The 23,870-nt window shown below is 40.2% G+C and overlaps 1 protein-coding gene across 1 annotated transcript in view; it reads right to left on the bottom strand.

Annotated features, from left to right (window-relative positions):
• LOC114480419 (NACHT, LRR and PYD domains-containing protein 3-like) overlaps positions 1–14,406 on the bottom strand; it is a 38,027-nt gene extending 23,621 nt beyond the window's left edge. Inside the window, exons 1-5 of the mRNA XM_028474555.1 lie at positions 14,233–14,406; positions 7,531–7,596; positions 7,328–7,450; positions 1,387–1,506; positions 1,236–1,290 (exon numbers count right to left, since the gene is read on the bottom strand). Of these exons, the coding sequence (XP_028330356.1) occupies positions 1,236–1,290; positions 1,387–1,506; positions 7,328–7,450; positions 7,531–7,583 (351 nt within the window). The 5' untranslated portion in view covers positions 7,584–7,596; positions 14,233–14,406. The remainder of the gene's footprint in view (positions 1–1,235; positions 1,291–1,386; positions 1,507–7,327; positions 7,451–7,530; positions 7,597–14,232) is intronic.
• Positions 14,407–23,870: the final 9,464 nt, after the last annotated feature.

Here is a 23,870-nt window from a genome sequence, read left to right as displayed (position 1 = left end):
CATAATTCCTAATGCTAATTTAATTCCAAATTAAAGTTAATTCCGAATTAGGTGGCTGATTTATTCCATTTTTAATACCGAACTAGATAATTCCTCTTTCTTGTAAACACTTCACTTGGTTAAAGCGGCTTTAAGTTAATTTGGATCGTTTTGCGCATGTGCGACTTGCGGCAATGACGCGCTGGTAACAACATAATCCAAGATGGCGGCGGCCCGGACTCTAGCCTAGACTATTTAATAAGAGCCTTTTTTTTACTTGTCTGCACATGCTGTCAAAGGTCAACACCACAAGAAGTGTAATCATTATGAGACAGCAATGCATATTTTGTTATTGCAATAAAATTCATTGATTTATTTTATTGCTTAATTGTGACCATCACCAGCCCTCCCTAAGGAAGGGTAAGAAATCTTTTATTATAGGGAGGATATAAAAAGGGAGAGCAGTGTTACCAGGCCAGCAGAAAGAGCGGAGGCCAGGGAGCCCCAGGCAACCCCCCAGATGCCCCCAAGATCCCAGGCCGAGAGGCAGCCACCGCCCCCCATACACACATCCGAGGAAGCCCCAAGCAGCCGAGCACCCAGCGCATCCCCCCACTGACCCCAACCCCCAACCCCAAGGCCCACCGCCAGCATCCAGCACCCCCCACCCACCCACACCCAAGCACCCAACCCCCCGAGGGAAGGGCCCAGAGAGCCCCCCGCCCGAGACCCCAGCAGAGGAGCCAAGGCCCCCACCCAGCAGACGGCCAGAGCCGCGCGGAACGGGCAGCTGGCAGGCACCCGCCGGTGGGCCCAGAGCCAGCAGGGTCCGGACCCCAGGCCAGAAGGACCCGGAACGGAAGCAGCACCGAGAGCAGCGCCCCCAGGGGCGACAACCACGCCCAGAGTCGCCGAGCGCACCAAGGGGATGCTGCAAGCCGCCCCGCCGGCCCCCATGCGACATGGATATATTGAAAAGAGTGGATGGACGGAGGCATGAACATGAAGACTTTCACACGGACTTGTTAAACACACACAGACTTCGGTAAACGCGTTAAATGGAACAGGCTTTACTGGACGGCTGGCACTAGGACCCGGAGTAAATGTGTCCCTGTACAGCATTCACAGGCTGTAATGTCACCAGTTTATCATTTTACCTGTTGTTAGAGCTACTATCTTTACCAGTGAGCAAATATTTATTCCTGGTGACTGTTTTCCAGACATCATGTAACCGTGGCTTTTGTAGACGTACACACCATAAAGATGGAGTCAAGTTCAACTCCAGAGGAACCATCCACACCTTCCAAGCTGCTGTGGAGAAGACACAGACACTCAGACATGCTCAGGAGCAGCTGGAGGAAAACACAGGAAAGAAAAAAAAAAACAACCTTCTTTATGTTCACTTACCGAGGCCCAGTAGATGGACCTCCTTTGAAGTTCCAGGCTCTGTCTATGGACTTGTTACTTCTAAAGGACACACAGCTGGGTCCAGGTTCAGCTCCAGGTCCACTTAGTCTGGGCTTGGTTCTGTTTCAAACACATACAGAGATGTGAAAGTGACGAATTTGAAGCATCATTTATCAAGTAAGTAAGTAATTAAGTAAGTAAACTTTCATTTATAAAGCGATTTTTGCAGATAAAAATCACAAAGTGCTGTACAGAACAGAGGAGAAATAAAAACATCATCAAGAGCAACATCATAAAAGGATAATAAAACAAAGGTAAATTTACAAAAACAGGAGCAGCATCATAAAAATGATATAAAAGTCAAATTAACCAAAAGGCCTGAAGACCGAAGGGTGTGCTCTGACGTGTACGGACACAACTCGTCAGTGATATACTAAGGGGCCTGACCATGCAACGCACGGAGTCAGGACTAAATATTTTAAACTATGTGAAATTTGACTGGAAGCCAATGAAGACTTGATATAATGGGGGTAATGTGGGCTGTTCTGGGTGCATCAGTCAAAAGTCTGGCAGCAGCGTTCTGTACGATCTGAAGTCTGTTTAGAGTCGACTTGTTGAAACAAGTAAAAACAGAATTACAATAATCAATGCAAGACATTATGAAAGCATGGATGATCATTTTGAGATCTGATTTTGACAAGAGATTCCTCACTTCAGAGATATTTCTCAGCTGATAAAAACAGTTTTTGGTCAGTTGACAACAGTTACCCTGCAAAGACATTGCTTGATCAAACACAACCCCAAGGTTTCTGAGGCTGGTTTTCACAGACGAGCCCAGAGCACCAAAAGGAGTTTTTAATCAGGGGGATCTTTTTATTTGGAGTGATGATCAGAGTTTCTGTTTTGTTAGAGTTTATCTGAAAATAATTTGATGGCAACCATTTTATGATAAAAGATACACAATCCAAGAACTCAGATAAAAAGTCAAACTCCGAGTCACTGAAGGAGCAATATAACTGACTATCATCTGCATAGAAATGATGACACATTTTCAGAACCATGGATCGACCAACCAAGAGGCATCAGGTACAATAATAACAAAACAGGCCCCAGAACAGAGCCCTGGGCTACTTCACAAGACAAGTTGGACACATTCAACATAACATCGTTAATAGCAACATTAAAAGTTCTTCCATTTATATATGAAGTAAACCACTGGAGAACAGCCCTAGAGAACCCCATCTCAAATTTGAGTCAATCAATCAGTATACCTTGATCTACAGCATAGGCGAGCCACATCCGGCCCGTTGGTCTTTTTAATCCGGCCCGCCAAAGCCAAAATAAACATTTAAAATACAAACAGAACCGTTTTACTCTGTCATTTATCTCCTAAACACCCATGGGAACAAAATGTTCTCCCATTCTCAGCTTACGCCCCCCCCTTATTCCAGGCATCCCAGCCAATCTACACGCAGAACACATGTAAAGAAAGACGAATATTGGCAGAGAAAGCTGCACGTAACAGTGATGCTTTCAAGGCCATGGGAAACCACAACACTTGTTGAATAAACTACATGTGGAACATTAGGACCCAGTCCGTTACCATATCATAAATATGACTGCTTTCATTTGACTTAGTCCTGTAATGCCTGGCATAGTGTTGTGTTCAAGACCACACTATCTGAGACCAAGACTTGCCCGACACCAGAATGCACCGAGACCAAGAGAAGACCAAGACTTCCGGGAGCCGAGACCGAGTCAAGACCAAGACCGAGACAAGCCGAGACCGAGACCAAGACCATAAACTTTTTTTTTTTAATTTAAGAAAATATATATAAATAAATAAAATTATGACAAGGTTCGGCAGTTAAATAACATTCTCTCTTTAATTTTAGTTTGTTTTAGATACATTTGATGGAGAAAAAAGGTGCCTGCAAAAAATTAACTAAAATATTAAAACTACTACTGCTACTAATAAATTCACAATTATTCTACATATTTGAAAACAAAATTTTTATGTCAGCTGAATGTACAGCAAGTGTTTAAAAGCATTTCTGCCAAGAAATAACATGGCTTGTCACCTACACACCACAGAGTGTTTCCTCTTTGCTAGGGTTGGGCATCGTTTGGATTTGAACGATTCTCAATTTCGATTGCTGTTCTAAACGATTCCCAATTCCGATTCTTTGAGTTTTACAGGTCAACAGGTCACAGATTTCACAAGATAATTTTTTTATTTGAAAAAGCCTTTACACAGGCCATTCATTAATTCACTTAGTTGATAAAGTTTAATTTTGTTGCTGTAATATAACTAGGATATTCAATTACAAAGGTCTCCAACTCTAACTGTAAAAGTGAAACTTTCTGAAATAAAACTCCAAACAAGTTGTCAGCAGTGTAAAAAACATAGATCTACAGGTAGATGTGAAACTAAATAAAACAAACTCAAACCCTGGAACAGTCATGTGACAAATCAATCAACAGTTCTTGTTGAGAAAGATTATTATTATTCTGGATACAGTGGAAACAGAAACTATAAAAATAGTTATATTGTGAACCTGTTTATATTGTAGGGAACATATTATATACATAAATGTAATTGAAGTCTAAAGCAACAAAAAAAAACACCACTTTAAAAAGAAAATAGACTAATATAAGACCTCTTTACAGTTATTTGGGTCATTCTGCGCTTGCACGACTTGCGGTGATGACGCGCTGGTGACGACATCATCCAAGATGGCAGCGGCCCGGACTACAGCCGACACTATTTAATAAAAAAGTGGATGGACAGAGGCATAAACATGCAGACTTTCACACGGACACACACACACTTATTAAACACACACGGACCTCGGTAAACGGAACAGGCTTCACCGGACGGCAGGCACTAGGACCCAGAGGCGGAGTAAATGTGTCCCCATATTGCATTCACAGGCTGCAATATCACCAGTTTATCATTTTACCAGTTGTTAGAGCTACTATCTTTACCAGGGAGGAACTATTTATTCCTGGTGATTGTTTTCGAGACTTTTACTGGGCTTTATTTGTGGTGTGTGTGTGTGTGTGTGTGTGTGTGTGTGTGTGTGTGTGTGTGTGTGTGTGTGTGTGTGTGTGTGTGTGTGTGTGTGTGTGTGTGTGTGTTATGTGAACTTTCAAACCCCACTTGTCCTCTAATAATCCTGACAAATAAAACATGTTAAAATGTATTGAACAAACAGGGAACAAGTAATATAATATTTCACAATGAATTAAAAACTGCAGTAGAAAACCAAAAAAAGGAAGAAATTCAGTGCAAGTATGAAATGAACTAACAGGGAACAAGTAACATCATGTTTCATAATGCAAGTATATTTTATAAATAAATCAAAACTGAAAAACTAAATTAAACTAACTCCCTGCATAAAAAAACAAATGTAAAAATACAGCAGTCAAAAAATACATTAAACAACAACACTCTGTTTGCAATATGTGCCAAAAAGCTTAAGAAAACAAAAAAGGAAATAAATGTTTTAAATCAGCTATTAAAAGTTTGTTTATAGTTCCGCTCCACTTCACATGCTAACGTAAATCATTATGTTTGCATTTTAGTTCCACGTTACATTTTGATCCCAGTCGCATATCTAATGTAGTCTTAATTTAATGTTTTTTTTTTAAATTTCTGATACATTGTAGGCTTCTAAATTTGCCGAGTAATGATCTTTAATGTCGATGAAGAAAGAGCTATTAAGAACCTGTCATGTCTCCATTCTCTACCACACACTGAGAGAAGCACTGCTCTACTAACAGGACTGTCTATCCTTAAATTTACAAATGTTTTTTTAGAATTGGGGATAAATTTAGGTGAAAGTTGCAAATCTGTAGCATATGGCTGATTTGTTATGAAGTTTCATAAATTTGAACTTTAGACAAGAATAATAAGAATGCATGTATGCATCGGGGGTGCTGGCCCGGCCCATCTGTCAATTTTTAAAAGTACATGTGGCCCCTGAGCCAAAACATTTGCCCACCCCTTGGTAAGAGCGCGGTATTGAGCGCGCTACTTCCGGTTCCGGGTTCATTACGTCACTGTGTTGCAGTTTGTTTGGGTTAAAAAAATTAAAAAAAGTCAATATTAAAAACTTTTTGTACCGCTAAAAGTCAATTAAGTTAATATTTGATAGTTATTTATTATTATTCCCGTGATTCCAAACTTCCTTTAAATCTTGGGTCACGAACTTCACTTCCTCCTTCGTCTCATGACTGTGGGCGGTGGCTGTGCTGACGGTCGTTAGCCGACCAAATCACAAACTATATGCTTCTTTAGACAGAGGAATGTAACATTTTTGTGAGCGGTTGGGTCCACAACACGACTCCACTATGATTATTGTTTGTTCTGTGTAAGGGTGAGTGTTTCTTCTTTTATTATTCTATGTGCTAAGAAAGTTTATTTTTTGTGGTACTTCTGTGTCTCTCTTAACCACCTGCGACGGATTATGTGCAAGACGTGCACGTGTGAGAGATAACTCACGGAAGAAATGGATGGACACACACACACACACGCACAGTATTTATAATAAAGATATACTAAATGAGTAAAATAAAACACAAAACTAAACAATATTTATACAAAAAGTACACAAAATAAGAACAGAAATGCATAAAAATATACAAAAAGGCTCCAAAAACACACAACATTACTCCAAAAAACATACATTACAGAAAAATACACTAAAATACACAAAACTAAATATGTATACAAAAATGGACAAAATAACAATAGAAATGCACAAAACTACGCATAATGATTGCAGAATCACACTACAATGGCAACAAAAAACAATAATTAAGCACAAAAAGACAACAGAAAGAAACAAAAATACACATAATGACTCCAAAAACATACATTACAGAAAAATACATAAAATAAAAAAATTTAAAAATGAGTATAAAAAACAACAAACACAAAATTAAACCAGGGAAATCGCACACGCTATTTTACTTTGCACCCGCAAATAAAACCCTTTATAACACTACAGAGTATGTACACATATTTGTACATCCAACCTTCAAACACATACTAATTTAGCCATAATTGACAACTGTACTTATGCTCCCACATGAATGCATACTTCCGACAGGCACTGTACTAGCGTATAATAATTATAGAACTTGTTCAAACCTGACACACCACTTGCAGTTGGTGATTTTTTTTGTTTTACATATATTACAAAACTGTAAGAATTATTATATACTATACATCAATCATTATTGTATGGTCTGTGGTCTAGGTCAATGATTCAACTGAATTGTTCATAATTAATGAGTAAATTGAGTGATAATCTCATTTATTTAAACTACTGTGTGTTCTTTCAGTCTGTATTAAACTAAAACATTTCATTTAATGTAATGTGACTCTAAAATATGATTTTATGTTTGCCTAAAATAATTCAGTGAGCAGGTTACATGAATTCTATCCTCTTATGTCTTTATTTGCATGTTTTGTATTGTGAAGTAATCCAAAAAGTAACTAAAAGTAATCAGTTACATTAGAGTAAGTTACTGGTTCCATTTTTTAACAGTTTAAAAGTAATCCTCCCAACCCTGGAAAGCAAAGAAAAGTGATTCACACTTTAGTCCACATGGACTAATAGATTTACAGATTGTGTTCAGAGTTTAGATCACGTGACTTCAGTTTGGACCAATGCTTGTTGGCAATAAAAAAAATAAAAAAATGTGATGAAAATGAGCATGTGCAAGCTTAAGAAAAGGTGAGATGAATCAACACTGCTGTGTGTACGACCTCTGTCCACACGCTTCATAAATACTGATTCTTTTTGTACTTGTGCACATTCTATATTTCATTGGTCTGAATGTATTTAGAACCAGTTCTATGAATGGAGCAATAAATGAGGCCCCTGGACCATCAGGAAGACAACCAGCAACCTTCTTTATGTGGACTCACTGTGGGTCAGTAGATGGAACACCTTTGAAGTGCATGGGTGTTCCCATGGACTGGTCACTTTTACAGGACACACAGCTGGGTCCAGATCCAGGTCCAGGTCCAGGTGTGAGTTGCTTCCTGGTCCTTGAATGCACACACACACAGACTGAGAGTGTAACACTGATGTACAGAGGTGTGAGTGCTGAACTCTGACGTGGTCTCACCTCTGAGCTTCAGTCTGGATCTCATGTTGTTCCTTCACCGTGTCCTGATCCATAGCAGAGACACACCTACACACACACACACACACACTATATATATATATATATATATATATATATATATATATATATATATATATATATATATATCAAACTACTTTACATTGTCAAACCTTGTGTGACATAGAACGATGTTAACACAAACATGTGTCCTGTGCAAAACAATAAAATCGAATAAAAATAGAGTTTCACTTTATATATGTAGAACAAAATGTACAATTATATTCTAAGTGTTATAAAAGGGGAAAAGGTTATGTACAGGGATATACATATATCCACATCCATATATATACTATCTTCATCAACTGGAAATGTCAAAAGTCCAAACACATCACCCACTGGAAGAACCTTCTGTCAGATCTCCCCAATTCTAGGTGTGGAAGCAAACCTAAGCTGAGAGGGATACCACGGGGGTATTTCATCTAAGTGTTCTCAGTAGAGCCAGGCCTACGGTTTAAACCTGGTTCAGCTAAGCCGTCTGTGACCGCCTTGGCTTTTCCCACATCATCAAACTGTTCTCAGCTTGAACCTCTCCAGCTTAGCCGAGCCAACTGACAGTGTTTAGTTTAAGTGCTTGTGCACGGCTTCCTGTAGAAGACCTTGAGGTAGATCACAGGTTTACTGACTGGAGCCGGGAGGATGCATGGGCTGCAGTTTTTACTCTGATTAAACAGCCAATAGTAATCAATGCTGACCCCAGTGGGACGTGACATCATCTGTGACTGAGCAGTGAGAATAAAGTTGAAGAAGTTTCTGTGGTTTGAACATTTTAAAAGTAGTAGATGCTTAAAGTTGGTGTTATTTAGTCATTTTATCATAGAAAACAACTGACGCATGAGATCACACACTGATCCATGTGAGTATGATACATTTTTAACACCTGTCAGCTTTTAATAAAAGATGATGCTGTAACTCACAGTTAAATAATATGTAATTTATGAGACTTATAATTGTTTTTTTAATTCTGCACTAAACATTAACTTGAAATGAATGCAGAGAGCAGCTCAGATGGATATCACATCCAACACTGCTCCTGGTGCAGGTGTGATGTGCTGTTGATGAAGTTTGTCATTGCGGAGCCTTAGTGCTCTGCCCTGTGACTGTTCCTGAACAGCCCCTCCCTCTCTGTATATTCAGAGCTTTCTCATTATTAATCTCTGGATGCTCAATGAATATGGACATTTATATTGTGCGGTAAACGGAGGCGATGGATACGCACATATCCCTATAGGCATGTTATTATTACTGATGGTTTAAACACATGAAGACTGATTAAAATTAAACTTGTTAAAAAAAACAGTTCACAACAAACACATATTAAGTCTATGATTTTATAGTAATTTGTATCGATTTAAAATCTTAATTAAGCATTTACCACAATATTCTCTTTAATTTCCTTTTAAAATATTGCATTAAAGCGTCATTTTAAAGTATAACAAAAGTCTTTTTGACTCCTTTTTTAATTTTCCAGATCTTTGTTGAGTGTTTTACAGCATCAATGAATCACTTCTTTAATAATGATGACGTGGTTTCATGAGAGTGCGTCTGCAGATTAAACCACGCCTGCTGCTTAAACCTGGTCGGTAGCAGGTTTGACCCACAGACTGTGTTACTATGGTAACCAAGGTGTTTTCTCTTTGATGAAACCGCCGTTCCATTTAGAACCCGGCTTAACGGAGCCAGACTCTCAAGTGTAGGGGGACTTAGACAAGGAGTGATGAGAGTTATAATATACATAATTATTAATATTACAGTAATTTGCCTTAGGAGGTGCTTGTTTCAGATCACTTAATTAGTTATTAATACCTTGTCAACCAGGAATGTGAACTCTTGTCAAAACTCTCCATACAAACCTTATGATTGTAATATTTTCATAAACCACAGACAACTTCTTAAAGTATAAACATTTATTAATCAAACAAGTTAAAATCTACTAACACAATAAAGCTAAAAGAGTTCTACGCTCACTAAACTAAGGATACATTTATATACACTTTAAAGGTAAAAGCATAGTAGAGAAATAAAGAAAAGTAACATGATATCTGTGTGTGTGTGTGTGTGTGTGTGTGTGTGTGTGTGTGTGTGTGTGTGTGTGTGTGTGTGTGTGTGTGTGTGTGTGTGTGTGTGTGTGTGTGTGTGTGTGTGTGTGTGTGTGTGACCTATGATAAGATCAGCATGGAACCATGTGGCTGCGATTACTTTAGGCCCGAATTTGAATACAGAGAACCTTGGTTCTGAAGTCTGTGGTCTTTCTCTTTGGGCAGAGCGGACTGGCGAGAGGAGTCTGAAGCAGCAAAACGTGGTTCTGAACCACTGGAGTGTGTCCAAAAGCGTCCTTTTCTGGACCTGGTTCTGGGCCCTGTTTGGCCTTTTGCTGGGTTTTCAGGGTTTTCCAAAGCTGGCTTTCCTCAGTTCGTTCAGAAGCAGCAGGTTTTCTGGTTCTGGCTGTGAATTCTTCACCACTGGTTTGAATTTGCGTGGACCTATCTCAGTTGCTTTGCTTTGTCAGCTTTCAGGCTCGGCTTATGCAGACTTTTGTTTTTGTGGTTCAGTGTTCATCTTCAGTTTGAACAGGAGGTTTTTCTCTGGGACACGCAACTTATTTAAAAGGTCTAATGAAATGAAACACTTTGTTACAAAGAAAATAAAAGATTAAAGAAGACATACAGTACATACACTGCTGTGGGCCGGAGCGACCAGCACTGCCGAAAATCTAATGATTTGAATTTTGTGCTTCGGTTTTATCGTGGTTTTAAGTCTTTCTATTGATCGACGTGTTTTCGGGAGCCAATTAGATTGTTTAGATGGTTCATGGGTTGTGGTTTGTGAGTGAGTGTGTTCTTATGAGTTTGAATGGAAAGAAAAATATGTAAATAATTCAGAACACAGTTAGATTATAACCTTCAAAACGAGATGAAAGCAAAGATCATATTTTCTCGAACAATTTGATACTAGACAATATGACAGATATTCCTTAAAAACACTTAAAGAGCATCTTTACTGCACAGTATATGACCTTATTTTAAGAATTCCTTGAGTTCCTGTGAATAAAACAATATTGACAGTTTAGAATAACACATTTCAAACCTTTATCAAAGGTCTGTGTCTGCCCATTTAAAATGAATTTGAAGCAATTTAAACATAAATACATAACGTTTATCTTCTTTACACATTAGTGTTAAGGGATACATTTGTAAATGTGTGTGTATATACTTGTGTATGTGTGGACAGATGAATGTATAGTGGATCACATGAATTGTATAATTATATAAATATATATATCAATAATGTTTCTGTATATACTGTATATTTATAGTGTAAATAGGTGTATATTATAAGATGATACTGTATGTATAGTACTAGATCATATAATTATATACTTCCTCCTACTCTTTTTAGAACATGTACAGGCTTCACCAGCAGAATTTTTGTACCATTTGTTCTCTTTGGTTTCTTTAATTCATTTTCTTTTATTACTATTATTATTATTATCATTGTTTTTTCATTGTGAGATACATATTGCTATTGTGTTCATGTTAAATCAAATCAAATATCATTCCTGTCTCCAACATATTAGTCTATTATTAACTTGTTGTTGTCTCCTCCCCTCACCCTCTAATAGCAGAATATCATTATTATAATTATTATGATATCACACACACTTACTGTATTATGTCTACGATTTGCAGGACCGCCTTAACCTAATGTTAGGCCCTGGGGCTGAGAGGTTTTGTAGGCCCTCCATTCCCTCAATTTATTGTCTTCTTTTAAAAAAGTGTCATATTATCTCGGTAATCTACATCACAAAGTACATTCTTTCGAGACAACAGTGAGTTTTTCCTCTTTGATCCAGAAAACTACATAATATTGTTATTAACATATCACTGAGCCCACTTGAGCATAAACACAATACACTTTATTTAACAACCACACACAGAAACGTATCGTGGTAATAAAACCAAAATGTGTGAGTATGATTTCAAACGATATTCTGAAAAACATCACCAACCATCACCTGTCTGCACAAATATTAAATAACTAATAACAGCATAAGCAAAGAGCAGCAACAGATCATAGTAGTAGCCTCTTCGCTGGCCTCGGCGGGCCCTGTGTGTGTCTGTGTAGGTGCATGTGATTGGTTCAAACACACTCAATTCAGCACCATGGATAGCAACATGGCCTAATGCCAGGAACCAAAAAGATGAACTGAGCAACATTTATATTAGGTTGGTAGTATAATCTAGACAAACATTTAATCAAATGTGCATTTCTCTGAAAACAATGTGCAGCCACAACAATTTAAAACCTGCACAAGCTATAAATACAGCACTTTTGTACCATTTTAAAAGTGCTTTCGCCTGGTTTTCTTTGGAGAAAACGCCTTAATTATGTCCCTAAAGTCCAAATCACGACGGATCCACCAAGCCCAGTTTGGAGAAGGACCGTTCTCCGCTCGTGTTAGTGACTGGCATAGTCAGGAACAACCGTAGAGCTATGTATGTGTTTGGAAACACTGTGTGGAGTTTTCTTCTTCTTAAATTCAGTATTTCCACTGCTCACATTTTCATTCTGTACAAATTCTCTGAACTGTACCACCTGCTCCACAAAGTCCTCCTCCAAGTCACTGTTGTATTTCCTTTGCAGGCTCAATGCTGCTGAGCGGAGGTCTTGGGGGTGAAATCAAGTGCCCATCTAACAATTTCTTGTTTCTTTTTTAATATTATTGTATTTTACAGTAGCTGTATTCATATTGACACTGCCTGTTTAAATAGATGTGTGTGATTTATTTCATGTGTAAATTATTTTATCATTATTTAGCATAGAGGTTCAAGCACTTCTCTGTCGCCCACAGAACTACTTTAATTTTGATGCAGTGATCATTGAGATTTTAGATATTCTAAAGTGCTGAGTCACTGTATTATGCCTGTCTACAATAAACAGTGACAATTTAAAGTAATCCAAGAATGTTGCTGTAAATTAAAATAATTTCTGAACTATACTGCATTCTGTCTTTACTGTAATACACTGTGAAATTGGTCATAGTATGAATACTTTAAAATTACAGTAAAGTGCTGGCATCTTTTCTGGCAGTACTTTACTGTAAATGGAAAAAATACAGAAATATACTGTATTTCACCAAAACAGTAATAAGCTGTAATTTAATTTTACAGTATGAATATTGTGAAATAACAGTTAAATACAGGCGTCTCTGCTGCCAGCACTTTACTGTTATTTTACAGAGAATTGTTTTACAGTATAGATATACACAGATGTACAGAAGATGGCTCGCACTCAGATGACTCATCAGCCTGTCGCTTTCTTTTTTCTTTCACTGGGTGTCTGCTTTGTACTCATGAGACACAATGGGGGACATGTTCCTTGCAGCTGTCTCAAACCTATCAAACTGATCTCGGAGGCCTGCTACATATTCACGCAATGACCGAACCAGATCCACAGCATTGCGCAGATCAAATTCCACTGCTTGTAATGCAGTACTCATACCCTGGCAATGTTGCAGGATGGCATACCACATGTTGCACATTAATGCAGGTCATTGTTCATCTTTTTGTGCAGTGCCCTAGCCTCCTCTCTTGTGCTCAAATTCTGGTGCTTATCATCACTGACTGCTGGATCCCTGCGTAGTTCTGACATAGGGCTTTGGTTGCAACAGCGTGCGCTGACCATCTTGTGTCGGAAAGTGATGTCAAAGTTTCTATTTGTTTGTTATCATTGGGCTGCAACCCTGCCCTGATCATCTGCCAGCGTGAAGTGGTCTTTGATGAAAAGTCGAACAATGCCGACACGTTGACATTTTTATTTTGACAGGACTCTGGTGCCATTTTTGCCCAATAAGCACACACTTTTGCTTTAATATTGTTTCCCCAGCAGCCCGGGTCACTGTTATATGAGTCGTCTGACTGGTGTCCCCCTGATTACTTTGCCGCATGGTCCTCTCTCTGGGGCTCGTGTGCTCCCCCCTCCTCCTCACCTCCACTGCTGCGGCCGGTCCCATGCTCCTCTCCAGCTCTGCGGTGTGTGAGATGGAAAGCTTTCCCTGGTGCTGGGTTAAAAAACCAGATGAGCTTTGGGATGCTCTTCAGTCATTTTTTTTGCACGCAACTCTTTCTTAATAAGTTTTTGTCTTTTCTGGGCACCACTCTCGAACGTCCTCCCCGACATTTTCCACTTAAAGCTGCTATGTCCCACCCTCATCAGCTGTACACTCTCCACCTGCCTCTAACAACCTACCAGAAGCTACACCTTTTTGCACACGCATTACCTATTAGGCCACGTAGGTCACTCCTAATTTGGATCAATCAGCAGCCATGTGACGTTAGAGTGATTGACAGAAAATTTGAGGATCTTGGGAGGCCCCTGGGCTTCAGCCCAGGTAAGCCAGTGCATTAAAGCGGCCTTGACGATTTGTAAAAACTGTCTATGATTTATGGCATTTTTTTCTGTAATTGTCTCTTTGTGTTGTATGTGACAAAAAACAAAAACATATCCATATAGACACACATGTGCATCCGTACATACATATATACATACAGTACATGTACATACTGTATGTATATATATACATACATGCATGGACAGAATATCTCTATATACATAAATGTATCTCTCTCTCACACAGACTCAAACCTTTTCTATGCAGAGTTTGTTCCTGGAGGTCTGCTGTCCTTCCTGTTTCAGATGTTGGTCAGTTCTTCATCTACAGACTCTCTTCAGGTCCAATTATGTGTGTGTCTGCTCTGTGACTGTGTGTGTGTGCGTGTGTGTGTGTGTGTGTGTGTGTGTGTGTGTGTGTGTGTGTCCTCTCTGTGACTGTGTGTGTGTGAGGTGAGGACTCTTCCACGCCCTCATTCCTTCCCAGTAAAAAATATGTGAAACCAGTCCAACCTGAAGCCACACACACACACACACACTATGGGGGGTTGAGCCATTCTAAATTCAATTCCATTAAGTCCAACAAACGTGTAATCAAACGCGTACCCTGCGCCTGCACGTCTGCACGTCTGATTTACGTTTTCTATAGACTTAGAATGGGTACACGGGCACAATGCACAAGTCATGTGCTTGCCGACGTGTTAATGCATTAACGTGTTAGCCTTTAAACATTTGAAATGTCCTTATTAGAAGATCTATGACTAACAAAGTGCATTATTTTTGCACAATATTCATTTTATTAACTTTTAAAACTGGGACTACTTTACCCAGTGCGCTGCCATGTTGAAATGATGTCACTGGTGACGTGAGTAACCCCTTTTAGCTCATTGAGTTCTATAGGAGGTGAAACATTCTGGATCATTTAGCTGCTTTTTCAGACAAAATGACTACTTGTGCTGCTTTGGGTTGCTCTAACAATCAGTAAAACTTAAAAAAAAAAAAAAAAAAGTCAATGTAAACCTATTTTGTTTACTGAGAGATGATAAATTAAAACCGAAACAAAAAAAATCTGTGACCACAGGGGGCGACAGTTCCCATTCTGCTGTTTCGTAGGCGCCATTAAGGAGAGAAGAGCTCTTTGCGAATGGAAATAAAGGCATCCTGGTTGCAGCTCAATGCAGCAGTGGGATTCACTGCTGCTCATTAGAATGAGTGAGCTCATCAACATCTGGACTGAGGAGACCCTGCAAAAACGCTTTTTTTGCATCATGCTGCAACCAGGGTGGAAGCCGCCGTTTATAAAGTTTATTAAATTAATTTACTAAAACCATGATAAAGCTGTTATTAAGTCAGTGATTCTCAACATGTGGTTCTTCATATCTTCATTTTTATCATTTCCCCAGAAAACCTTATAAGGAGACACTTTTCAACCTCTTTTTACATTTTTCTTTGGACATTTTACAACTTCCTTTGTCCCATTTTTGACCTTTTTCCAAAAGATTTGTTTTTTAGATTTACAGCTTTTTGACACTTTTCTCAATTTTTTAACCATTTTTAACCCCTTTTCATGCAAACGAGCTACCTTTTATAATTACATACCACCTAATTCCAATTTTTGCCCATTTTTTGCCACCCTTGACTGTTTTTGGCCCATTTTAGTCACTTTTCACTCTTTTCTTGCCATGTTTTTGTCACTTTTGCACCATGGTTTGCCACCTGTCACTTTACTCATCACTGTTAACTCTTTGTTTCCCTTTGTCAAATGGCTGGCTGTGATTTGCTGATCACCATTCAATCAATCTAACTGGATCAATATGTCTCCAACAATCAATCCCTCTGTAAAAAGATTCATTTTAGTTTTGATGAACGTGGGGGTGTGGATGATGTAAAAAAGCGTCTGATGAAGACCATTATTCTGAAATGTGTCTGTTTCTGAACCACTTTGTTATCAATGGTAACAAAGACCTTTGAACTCTCACATTGACAAATAAATGACTTTGATCACCGTGCTTTCCTATTGGAATAGTTTTTGTAACTCATTGTCTTAATCATGCCCTGGACCTTGTTCTAATATGTGGTTTAAACATTGACCACCTGACAATATTATCCTCAATCAGCAGAATGTGGCCCTTTGACCCTTTTGCAATGGCTCCCTATAGCTTGAAAAAAAACTATTAAATTAAATAGCTATTTTTTTACAGAAGCTATTAATGATTAATGACATAAAATCAAGATATAACAATTTGTTAACCTAAAATAAATCACATTGTACAATGACTCAGCACCTTCCTACTTCACCTCCTGCAACATCTACAAACCATCAACTTTCCTGCACCTGTGGCTAAGCTTAAGTTTTAAATCCCTGGTAAGATAACTGTCACAGTTTAGTGTGGGTGTGGACCTAAAAGCAAGGAGAAACGGAGGCAGGATGGATGCGTAGCATTCGCGGAACCAGTCCATGTTTATTTACCAAACTTAAATCCAAAAGACAGGAGGAACAGGAAGCAAAGACCAGACGCGGCAGGACACGAGGAGGGAAGACTATGACGTTAATAACAATGAACCAGCAAACACACTGTGACCAAGCACTCAGCTAAATAGTGGTGGAGGCCTGATTGGTAATGGGCCACACCTGGGTGAAAACATGAGTGAGCTAATCAGCACAGACATCACTGGGGGGTGGAGCCATAAGCAGAAATACCTGAAACACAGACAAGAGTTGAACACATGACCAGATTCAAACCGAATAAACAAAGACACAGAATAACTTAAAAAGGACCCTAAGGGCTAAAATAAAAACCAGAACCTGACAATAACGAAACGTACAAAAACTCTATTCTGGAAGAAAATAGAGATTTTAATTGTGTGGGAACAGATTCATTTAACCACCAATGTACAGGTTAAATATGTATGTTTTATGTGTGGCAAGTAATTAGCATTTAGCATGTGTTGATCACATGATCATGTGTTATCAAATTGAAGTTACTTTTTGTAGCCTTTCAAAGTGTTCATGTAAACTGAGATGTGTAAGAATTTGAATATGTAAGATACTGTTTTATTTCTTGATGTCAATTTATTTTATTTTCTTTTAAACCGTTTTTAAGTTTCCATTTACATGATCAATAAAAATCAAATCACATCAAACATTATTCTATATAATTTTAACTGTATATAATTCATTACACTGTATTGTCTTAATTGAGAAGGTAATTTTTCGGTTCCAGCAGGACTTTAATCCAGGTGAGATGAGGTTAAATGGTTCCTTGTATAGTAAAGGTTGCAGACCCCTGACCAGGAGTAGAGGGATAGGAGACCCCACTATCAGAGCTGGACCCTCTGAATTTAATTCCATGGGGTGAAACAATGCAGATGCTAAGTTGGTTATGCTACTGTTAAGTTAATTCCAGTACAGCTTTTCTTTAAAATAAAAAAAAAAAAAAAAAGAGTGGGGGTGCCTCTTCCAAAGGGAAGAGGCACCCCCAAAGAGAGCCCCCAGCAACACCCCTCCACGTCACCCAGAGACCCACCACCCAGAGACCCACCACGTACATACATGTATACATGTATATGTATGTACATTCAACAGAGTGGCCGAGCCCCCACCCGACAGGCCCAAATGTGTGAAACTACCCAACACCCATTTATGGGTGGAATGTGTGTGTTTAGTGAATGTATGAAGTGCTATTAAAAAAAAGGTGGATCCATCCAACCTATGTGTATATATGTGTATGTGGTGCAATAGCTCCGGAGGGTGGAAGTAGTGGTCCCACCCTCCTGGGGGTGGCGTGTTGAGGTGTAATTAAAATTAATAATTAAAATAAACATATAGGAAACTCTTAAACAAACTATAAAAGTGTATCAGGCGGACTGTCAACAGTCACGCAGGGGAGTTGGGAGCGGGACAGCGCTGTAAAGATCACTTTAATCATATCATGTCTGCTCCTCTATCAGCCTCCACAGCAGGTTGGTCGTTGTTTACCGTTAATAAAACACAAACACACTGTTGGTACAGAGATGAGGCAGTAGTAGCGATAACACCTTTTGTCTGTGCTTCACGTGTGCTGCAGCCATGAAAAGAAATAAAAAAATCTCTGGCACTTTTAGTCCATCTCGATTCTCTTTTTGGCTCATTCCACTGTGGAAACAACTCTCGTATCGCCCCGCTAAAAGGTGAAACATGGCAGTGTTGACTGGAAAAGGCAGTGACCGGGGCTAAGTTTTGGAGCTGGCCAATCACAGCCCTAGCTGACTAGTCAGGATTTTTGAGAGGCGCGCGTGAGGATACAGGGGAGGGGGTCTGCGCTTACGTGCGCCTATGGCGGGGGATTTTATGCAGAACCTTAAATCAGCCTTTACAGTTTTTTTGGATTGCTTAAGCATGATTTTCAAAACACTACAGTCCTTTGCATAAACACTCTTGTAAAAACTATACACTTCTTTTTAAAAGCCACACATTTCACATTACTGTACTCTGTTTGCACAAGTTACACTCTGCTGTGATAAACCTAAAACACTTAGCACTTCTACTTCCCTATGATTAGAGTAGGCTACTATCAACAAAGTTGAAATATAATGTAAATTCAAACACTACACAAGACCAATGTTGCAGACTTGAAGAAACTCTTATTTTTCAACACGCCCAAAATGTTGACATGGAGATTCATATTACTGAAACAAAATTTGACAAAAAAAAAAAAAAAAAAAAAAAAAAAAAAAAAAAAAAAAAAAAAAACTAGACATCGTCTCTTCGTCTAGCTGGATCTGGCCAGAGAATTTCAGCTACATCGCAGGCAATGTCGTCATTAGCAAGACACCTTGGAAAGAAACGTCTTGAATGACGAATCCACCCTTGCATTGCTACTACCTCCATCTGGTCACAGGCCTCCATGGATTGGATGAGGGGTACCTCAGCTTGGAAACAGAGGTCATGTACCTTCCACCGCCATGCTGAGAATAACTCTTCTATAGGGTTGAGGAATAGAGAGTATGGTGGAAGATATGACAAAATTGTGTAGTTCAGTGTAGATCTAGTATACATATTACAGTACAGTAAAAGATTGAGACAGTATGCATGATCACACTGCTAAAGTGAATACATACCTCTGCATAATCATGCCGCAGTCGTTTCACCAGTTCGGAATTGCACTCGAAAGGCACTCGATAAATTTGCTTCATTTGAATATGGTTCTTTTTTAGGATGCGTGCCAGTGTTGATGTCGAGACCTGATGGACATTGTTGAATATGGTGTGGCTATTGACAATGTTAGCTTGGAGCTGATTGAGTGTTATTGCATTGTTGGCCAAAACCATGTTTACTATCTCCCTCTCTTGCTGTTCTGTGAACATGGGAGGCCTTCCCTCTTGTCATTCCTGACCCTCAATCCTATGTAGCGAAAAAAAAAGAACAGTATACAATACAAGAAATTTCACAGGAAAAGGTAACAGAAGTGCTGATAGTGCATAGATTACAGTACTGTAAGCAGTTACTGAAACCATGCTGATGTTTGATATGATGATATTTTTACAAAACCTGTTTTCCAGTCAAGTAAATGTTCTTACTGTATCACACTTACCACTGTATATTGGCTTAGATTTGGCTGTACTCACAGTCCAGCCTCGATTCGGTCCTCTTTGAGAACCTTCTTGTCTTCCTCTAGCATGGCCTCCTTCTCTTCCTCTGTTGATTCCTCTTTCTCATCAGAATCAGAATCAGAATCAGAAATGTTTTATTTGCCATGTACAGTTTTGAGGACAGTACAAGGAATTTGACTTGGTGGTTGGTGCACAAAACAAGCAACAAAAAGAAATAAAAGAAATAAAAACAACACAACAAAGAACAACCCAGCAACAATAATAATAATAATAATGATAAATATAAAGGATGAGGGATAAATAAAGGATAGATAGAGAATAAAGGATAAATAGGATAAATATAAATATATATATACAGTGCAGCAGGTATCAAGCTGGTGGAGGTGGTGATCGGGTGGGGGGTGGGGGGGGTTCAGTGGGTGACTTGGGGTGTGTTCATGTGGATGGTGGCAGAGGGAAAGAAGCTGTTTTTGTGTCTGGAGGTTCTGGTCCTGATGGACCGAAACCTCCTACCAGAAGGGAGAGATTGAAACAGTTTATGACCGGGGTGGGAGGGGTCGGCCACAATCTTTCCTGCACGCCTCAAAATGCTGGAGGCGTACAGGTCCTGGAGGGAGGGCAGATTGCAGCCGATGACCTTCTCTGCAGAGTGGATGATACGCTGCAGTCTGGCCTTGTCCTTGGCCGTAGCTGCAGCGTACCAGATGGTGATGGAGGAGCAGAGGATGGACTGGATGATGGAGCTGTAGAAGTTCACCATCATCTTTGTTGGCAGACTGAACTTCTTCAGCTGCCGCAGAAAGTACATCCTCTGCTGAGCTTTTTTGATAAGGGAGCTGATGTTCAGCTCCCACTTGAGGTCCTGAGTGATGATGGTCCCCAGGAAGCAGAAGTACTCTACAGAGCTCACTGTAGAGTCTCCCAGGGTGAGGGGGGTGAGGGGGGCTGGGTTCTTCCTGAAGTCTGCTATCATCTCCACTGTCTTTAAAGCATTGAGCTCCAGGTTGTTCTGGCTGCACCAGGACACCAGCCGGTCTGTCTCCCACCTGTAGTCGGACTCGTCTCCATCAGCGATGAGACCGATGATGGTCGTGTCGTCTGCAAACTTCAGGAGTTTGACCGACTGGTGAGAGGAGGTGCAGCTGTTGGTGTACAGGGAGAAGAGCAGAGGAGAAAGAACACAGCCCTGAGGAGATCCAGTGCTGATGGTCCGGGGAGCAGAGATGGTTTTTCCCAGCTTCACGTGCTGCTTCCTGTCAGACAGGAAGTCTGTGATCCACCTGCAGGTCGAGTCTGGCACGTTCAGCTGGGAAAGCTTGTCCTGAAGGAGAGCTGGGATTATTGTATTAAAAGCAGAGCTGAAGTCCACAAACAGGATCCTGGCGTAGGAGCCTGGGGAGTCCAGGTGCTGGAGGATGAAGTGGAGAGCCAGGTTTACAGCATCGTCTACTGACCTGTTGGATCTATAGGCAAACTGCAGGGGGTCCAGGTGGGGGTCGGTGATGTCCTTGATGTGGGAGAGCATGAGGCGTTCAAAGGACTTCATGACCACAGATGTCAGAGCGATGGGTCTGTAGTCATTAGGTCCTGTGATCCTCAGCTTTTTAGGGACAGGAACGATGGTGGAGGCCTTAAAACAGGCTGGTACGGTGCATGTCTCCAGTGAGGTGTTAAAAATGTCTGTGAACACTGGAGACAGCTGATCAGCACAGTGCTTTAAGGTGGAAGGAGAGACATAGTCCGGTCCACAAGCCTTACGGGGGTTTTGTCTCCTGAAAAGTCTATTCACATCTCTCTCTTTGATGGAGAAAGGTGTCTCTGTAGGAGGGGGGGAGGAGGGGGGGAAGATAGGGGAGAGAGCCTCTGTAGGCAGCTGGGGTGAAACTGTAGCTTTGATGTGGGGGGTGAAGGTGTTGGAGTGAGGCTGGTCAGAGGTGTGAGGGGGGTTGGAGTCAGGTCTGTCCCATTGTCTGTCAAATCTACAATAGAACTCATTCAGACTGTTGGCCAGGCAGAGGTCGTTAGCAGCAGCAGGGGCTCTGGGCTTGTAGTCTTACTCTTTCTCTGACTCTTTCCATTGTGCTTGAAGACCAATGAACTCACCTGCTGCTTTTTATAGGGCTTACACACCTGATTGGTGTGTCTACAATTAAGCAAACGAGTGTTTGCACACCTGATGACTGTGTTGAACCAATTGGTTGGACGGTATGGTATTTTGACAGTCAGTGCTTTGGTATTGCAAGGAAGTGACTTCATGATTGATTTTTGTGTGTAATGTATGTTAAGTGTGTTTAGTGTTTTGCAAAATCACTGTGTGTAGAGTTTTGCAACAAGTGTGAGGTTGACAATGTGCTTATAGTTATGCAAATATGGGCTGATGTTTTGCTTCTTGAGTGTAAGGTTTTGCTAATAGTGTACTACTTTTAATTTTAGTGTGGAAGCAATCCAAAAAACTGTAAGTCTCTCCATGCTGTCTCTTCTGTCCACCATTGTAGTCTAGCACGTCTTGTTCTTGTTTGAACACTGCGCATGCGCACATATCAGTAGCTCTGTAATTGGTTTAAAAGTATGGAGAAAATGTAAGAAGCCATATTATAGGCTGAAAGCAAACACACCTGATTGGCTGATGAATCTGTCAATAAGTTTTATCAGCCGATGGTGACGTTCGTGACCCGTGACGTCAGGGCAGTCTCAAAATTCACAGCAGATTTCTCTCACAGCACAGATGCAGTTTGTAAATGCACATTCAGCAATTCGCATTATCCATGGATTTATATATTTATATTACAAGTGTGCCTCAAAATGCGTGTGCATTTCAGAATTTATATTACAGGTTTGCATTCAATATATAATTCCGAAACAGATTGTGTGCATTTGTGATTTTGAAAAAAACAGCCTAACTTGCTCAACTCAAAAACTTTTCTTTGACTGATGGGTCGCCAAAAAGCTGAAGTTTCCAACAATGTGTCATGTGTAGGTGGGCTTTAAATTTGACAAACTTATAGCAATGCTTATATGTAACCGGTCGAGACTCTGCGTTGTGTTTTATTCTGACAGCAGCAGGAACACACACACAAATCCTATAGTCAGTTTTCCCCATAAACATGCCCCTCTCACACGGAGATCGTGAACAAAAGGGAAGAGGTAAGAGCGTGGAAAAACAAGACATGGGTGGAAGTCCTACATTAAAAACTGAACGTGGGGATAGACACATAAATTAAGGCTCCACATACTGATTTGGAGGCCCAACTGGTCAGGTATGAACTAATAAATTAAAATAAACTTAAGATGACAGATTTTGTGTAAATATAACAAAATATTTTACATGCATACATAATTGACACTGTTACATATAGCCAGTTAGGCTATATACATACACACACATACATACACACATACAGCACATACATCATCATGAGTGGAGAATTATCCTTTCAATGTTAAAGGTCCCATGTCATGCTATTTTTCACCCATCTCCATTTGTTCTAAGAACCCTAAAAACATAGTATTTGAGGTTTATTTTCCAAAACTCGCCTGTTTTCCAGAGTTTTAGCCTCTGAAAAGTCACTTTCTGAGCAACTCTAAAAACAGGCTGATTTGCAGGATAGCTATGCATATGCATGAGTGTGCGTGTCTATAGACGGGACACTGACTTCCTCCTTCCACTGTGACGTAGGGCAAGAAGACTGCCCGCCCTCCTCCCACCCACTCCGTAGCCGAGCTCATGCTCAATGCGCACATTCGTGGGCGTGTCTGTTTACCTGTCAATCACGGCAGACAGGTTCCAGGAGGCACAGCTTCTCCAGCTCAGTGCTGCATCAAATTTGTCATCAAAGTGGGAACACGTCATCAAATTGGAGCGAGGTGTTTGGGCTCACCCTGCAGTAAGAAAGGAGCAAATCACCCTCTAACTAATGATTGAGGGAATCAATGAAAAAACACTTTAGGCATGTGTATGAAGCCCAAATAGAACTTTAAGATGTTTAAAGAACATAATCAGATTAAAAAATCTGTGTTGGGTGGTGCTGGGGGTTCTCTTCAAGGGGTCTTTCCGGGCGGTGTTGGCCTGGTGGGGCGTGGGGGTGCCTCTTCCCTTTGGGTGTGGCTTGGTGCTTGCCTCGTCTCCTGGTTGCCTTGGGGGCGGTCCTCACGGTGTGCTGGCCCGGGCCTTGTTTGTAGCTTGTTTTGTTCTTCCTGTCACGGCAAATTTGCGGTTGACCTCATTTGGAGACATGATTTATTGCTCTGGTTGAATGATGGAGTCCAGGCGAGGCATTGATGATTTTATAAAAAAGGTTCAT

This window comes from Gouania willdenowi, chromosome 18, assembly GCF_900634775.1.
Source record: "Gouania willdenowi chromosome 18, fGouWil2.1, whole genome shotgun sequence".
Taxonomy (NCBI): domain Eukaryota; kingdom Metazoa; phylum Chordata; class Actinopteri; order Blenniiformes; family Gobiesocidae; genus Gouania; species Gouania willdenowi.
Note: the sequence above shows the minus strand (reverse complement) of the source record. Positions and strands in the feature narration are given on the sequence as shown.